General features: G+C 44.0%; 1 protein-coding gene across 1 annotated transcript in view; it reads left to right on the top strand.

The window, feature by feature from the left end:
• LOC102820994 (HLA class II histocompatibility antigen, DO beta chain-like) overlaps positions 1–3,738 on the top strand; it is a 61,831-nt gene extending 58,093 nt beyond the window's left edge. The window contains exons 4-7 of the mRNA XM_006860546.1: positions 752–909; positions 1,529–1,810; positions 3,337–3,447; positions 3,707–3,738. Of these exons, the coding sequence (XP_006860608.1) occupies positions 752–909; positions 1,529–1,810; positions 3,337–3,447; positions 3,707–3,738 (583 nt within the window). The remainder of the gene's footprint in view (positions 1–751; positions 910–1,528; positions 1,811–3,336; positions 3,448–3,706) is intronic.
• Positions 3,739–4,967: the final 1,229 nt, after the last annotated feature.

The raw sequence follows: 4,967 nt of genomic DNA, 5'->3' as shown, positions 1-4,967 counted from the left end.
AAGGCTGTAAATCTTTACGGGAGCAGAAAGCCTCATCTTTCTCCTGCGGAACAGCTGGTAGTTTCGAACTGCTGACCTTGTGGTTCACAGCCCTATTCTTCTCGTTGTTGTTGTTGTTAAGTGCCATCGAGTCGGTTCCGACCCATAGCGACCCATAGCGACAAGGTTTCCAAGGGTGTAAATCTTTTTTCTTCTCGTAGTCAGTATTAAATCCACTTCGCTGTCTTTTCCTTTGAAGCTCAGGGTTCCAGGATTATCATCTGCATCTGTTTCATTTGGTGTGTCTTATCTTTGTTGTGGAGTCCTGGTGTGGCGCTGTGGGTTAATGCGCCAGACTGCAAAGCCGTTTGAACTGCAAGGTCATCATCAGTTCAAGCTCACCAGCTGCTCCTCGGAAACACTATACAGGGTCGCTATGGGTCAGAACTGACTAGACAGCACTTAATAACAACAACAACATCTTTGTTGTAGAGAACATGTGTAGCATGTCTGCCTAGTGCCCCACCTTTTACCTTGAACTATTTACTGAGCTTTTTAGGTATCCTCTTACATCCATGTGCTCTGGTATAATCTACCAGGCATGAATTTCCTAAAGGTGAGGGTGAGCTCATGGCACTCCACTCTTTTTTTTGCTCCCAGAAAATTTTGTGATCCAGGCAAAGGCTGACTGTTACTTCACCAATGGGACAGAAAAGGTGCAATTTGTTGTTCGATTCATCTTTAACTTGGAGGAGTATGCCCATTTTGACAGTGATGTGGGAATGTTTGTGGCATTAACTGAGTTGGGGAGGCCCGATGCTGAGCACTGGAACAACCGGACAGATATATTGGAGAGGAGCAGAGCTTCTGTGGACACAGTCTGCAGACATAACTACAGACTCGGTGCACCCTTCACAGTGGGGAGAAAAGGTGAGACAGAAGATGGGGTCTGGTGGGATCAGGAATTCGCCATGTAAAACTGGCCTGGTTTTTCTTCCTTATAATAGGCAGCTGTCTGCTTCAGGATTCATGGTTTATGAACAAAGGAGTCTGTGTGCATGTTCTCTTCTCAACAGTAACCTTTCATGATTCTCAGAGGTCTGGTCACTGTAGTCTGTGTCTCAAACCATGAAAGCCTTTAGGGACTTCAAGGATTAATATACTCTCATGGTGCTGGTGGTTATGTGCCGTGGAGTCGGTTCCGACTCATAGCGACACTGTACAGGGTTTCTGAGGCTGTAAATCTTTACGGGAGCAGAAAGCCTCATCTTTTTCCTGCAGAACAGCTGGTAGTTTCGAACTGCTGACCTTGAGGTTAGCAGCCTGATTCATAACCACTACGTTACCAGAGTTCATAGAAGAGGTAATTTAAGAAAGGCTTAAGTCTTTCTTGGGGTATTGGCACATTCAGTTCCCAAGTCTTGAGGCTGAGATTTCCCCACTCTTCTCAGTTCCCACTGGGTTCTGGGAAGATATTAGAGGCAAGGATTAGTCTCTAAAGTAAGTTGATGGTTTTCTCTCACAATGTTTCACTTTTCTTTCTTCCTAGTGCAACCAGAAGTGATGGTGTATCCAGAGAGGACCCCATCCCTACAGCACCCCAATTTGCTCCTTTGCTCTGTGACAGATTTCTATCCAGGGGACATTAAGGTCAGGTGGTTTCGGAATGGGCAGGAGGAGAAAGCTGGGATCCTGTCAACTGGCCTTATCAGAAATGGAGATTGGACTTTTCAGACTATGGTGATGCTGGAAATGACTCCTGAACTTGGAGATGTCTATACCTGCCTTGTTGACCACTCCAGCCTGCTGAGCCCTGTTTCTGTGGAGTGGAGTGAGAGTCAGCTTCTTGTACTCTTGGGGATCAATTCAGAATTATACTAACTTATAGGGGGACTGTGTCATCTCTGTACATTTCTTGGTCACAACACCAGTCCTTTTTTCCGATCTACTGCTCTGGTAATGTAGTGGTTATGAATCCATCCAGCTGCTAGTCTCAAGGTTGGCAGTTCGAAACTACCAGCCGTTCCACAGGAGAAAGATGAGGCTTTCTGCTCCCATAAAGATTTACAGCCCCAGAAATCCTGTGCAGGGTCACTATGAGTCTGAATCGACTCCATGGGACTTAACAACAACAACAACAACAACAACAACAACAACAACTGTAGTTATAGAGCTCCAGAGTCATTGGACTAGGATGGGAGTAAACATGACAGATATCCATCTTGTACCTTCTAGTGTACCTTCTAAATTCTGATGGTGCAGTGGTTAAATGCTTAGCTGCTGGCCAATAGGTCGGTGGTTCTCTGTGGAATAAAGATGTAGCAATGTGAAGGTTGGACTCCTGATGTGGCGCTGTAGGATCAGCACTGGACTGCGAACTGCAAGGTCTGCAGTTCAAACCCACCAGCTGCTCCTTAAAAACCCTATACAGGGTTGCTATGAGTCTGAACCAACTCAACAGCACTTAACAACAACAAGAAGTGTGAAAAATCAGTCTTGAGAACCCTATGAAGGCAGTTCTACTCTTTTCTCTAGGGATGCTATGAGTTAGAACTGACTCCGTGGGGATGGGTTTTTACCTTCCAAGAAAAAAAGAGGTCTGATGACCTCATCATTTTCTTCCACCCTGAGAATTTCACCATCACCTATTTCCTGGTGGTGATTCGGACTCATAGTGACCCTACAGGACAGAGTGAAACTGCCCCATGGGGCTTTCAAACCTGTTATCTTTATGGAAGCAGACATCTTTCTCTGTAGAGTGGTTAGGGTTTGAGCCACTGGCCTTTTGGTTAGCAGTCAGGCTCATAACCACTATGCCAACTGGACTTCTCCCTAAGGATTAGTACTTAGAGATCATTCTTTCAGACTGTAAGAAGTAGTAACAGATGGCAAGTAATTCCATGAGTGCAAGCCTTAGTCTTAAAGAGCCATTTCTAAATTCATTCCTTCTCTGGGCAGCATTGAACTTAGCACTCAGGATCAGCACTGGACTTCGTACCACAAGGTTGGCAGTTCAAACCCACCAGCTCCTCCTGGGAAACCCTATACAGCATCGCTATGAGTCAAAACAGACTCAATGACACTTAATAACAGCAACAGTAGATTCTGAAGAAAATCTGGTGACACAATGATTAGGTGCTCACCTGTCAACTGTTCTCTGTGGGAGAGAGATGTGGTAGTCTGCTTCTGCAAAGATTTACAGCCTCAGACATCTTCTGAGGCTGTTCTACTTTGTGCTATAGGATCACTGTGAGGCAGAATCAACACAGTGGGTTTGTTTGTTTGTTTTAGCAGACTCTGAGGTTTCAAGAAGATGCATTAAATATTTTTACTAACCTGAAGACCTGTTTCCTATAGAAGCTCAGTCTGAATATTCTTGGAGGAAGACACTAAGTGGAGTTGGAGCCTTCCTGTTTGGTATAATCTTCCTTCTGGTGGGGATCGTCACCCACCACAGGACTCAGAAAGGTAACAGGCATATGACTTTGCTCACCCCTGACTTTCCCTAATGTCAAAGATCAAAGGCAGGGAAGACTGATTGTACTTCCCAGGGATCATTGACGTAGTCTTTTTAGAAGGAACATTGGAGGGTATACATGCATATGGAATTCTAATATCGTAGACCATGCTCCAGCCCCTCAGCATAATGATGGGGACCAAATTAGTACCAGTTTGGTTCAATTAGTACCAATTAATTCTAATTGGAGCATTCTCTCTTTCTTTTCAGGAAACATGGGAACTCAGTTGTCTGATGACTAGGTAACATATTTTCTTTTTTGCCTGTAGTTGCCAGATCATTCTCCTTTGATCAAGGAAACACCATTGTGATAAGGAGGCATAGTGCTCTTGTTAAGCGGCACTATCTCTTGAGTCCCTGAAATGGGAGGGTGAGTGACTTATGAAACTATTACCACTGTCCCTGCAGGTTTCAAGAAGTGTTCTCCCACCACAACCATACCAAGGCCCTAACTGAAGCTTCTCCATGGATCCTGATGAAGTAGTGAATGACCTAGACCATACAATAGATAAAGGACATTCGTGAGATCAGCGTTCTGGAAGCAACTCTTTTTCATAATCCTTTGGGAAATCCTTAATTGATTCTACAGGCTTTGTGTTCTGAGATTATTCATCTCTCACTCTTCTGTCTTTCTGCTACTTGCATTAATTTCTTATGACCAGAAATTCCCCTAAGGCCTACCTCATTCCAGTCCCAACCTGTTTACTTTTCTGTGGCCTAGCCTTATACATTGTTACCTCCAAAGTATCTCTGTTCCAGTTGAAGTCTCCACAAAGTCTTCAGAGGACAAATGCTCAGTTGCTGTTTCCTTGTTTGTTTTTTCATACTTTTTAAAAATTGTAAAATAAAAGAGATACAGATAACTGCACAAAATATAGAATTTAATGAGTTATTTAAGGTAAAACTGCTATAATTATTACTCAGGTCAAGAAATAGAACTTTGGAGGTGGGGCTTGATGGCGGCTAGCGTAGAAGTGCAGTGAGGTTCAAGGTCAGCAGCAATACCACAGAATACCAGGCAAAGCAGATTCAGGTCAGAGTTCCAAAATTTGGAACCACATAGGTAAGAATATTTAAAAAGTTTGAAGGCTTATAGCTAGTGGAACTTGTAGCAGAAGTAAGAAATCATGTACTTTTGAATCTGCCAGGCTCTGTGGCCCAGAGCTGACAAATTGGGCGAGACCAAATGGCAAGACCAAGTGGGGGAGCAGACATATCATGGAAAAATGTCTCGGGAACCTTGGAGCAAAGGTGGACAATACACTTTGTCAGTTTTGCTTTTTAAAAATTTTTAAAAATCTATTCATTGGATCCCCACTGTTTGCACACCTCCATTCTGGTGACTAGAGGGGGTGCCCGAGTGAGTGGACACCCTCCACCACCACCACTGGTGGGGTTCTTCTGCCACGCATGTGCACAAATACTCTCAGTCCAAGAGCCGGACCTGAACTGCTTTAAAAAAAAAAAAAAA

Source organism: Chrysochloris asiatica, unplaced genomic scaffold (genome assembly GCF_000296735.1).
Source record: "Chrysochloris asiatica unplaced genomic scaffold, ChrAsi1.0 scaffold00038, whole genome shotgun sequence".
Taxonomy (NCBI): domain Eukaryota; kingdom Metazoa; phylum Chordata; class Mammalia; order Afrosoricida; family Chrysochloridae; genus Chrysochloris; species Chrysochloris asiatica.
Note: the sequence above shows the minus strand (reverse complement) of the source record. Positions and strands in the feature narration are given on the sequence as shown.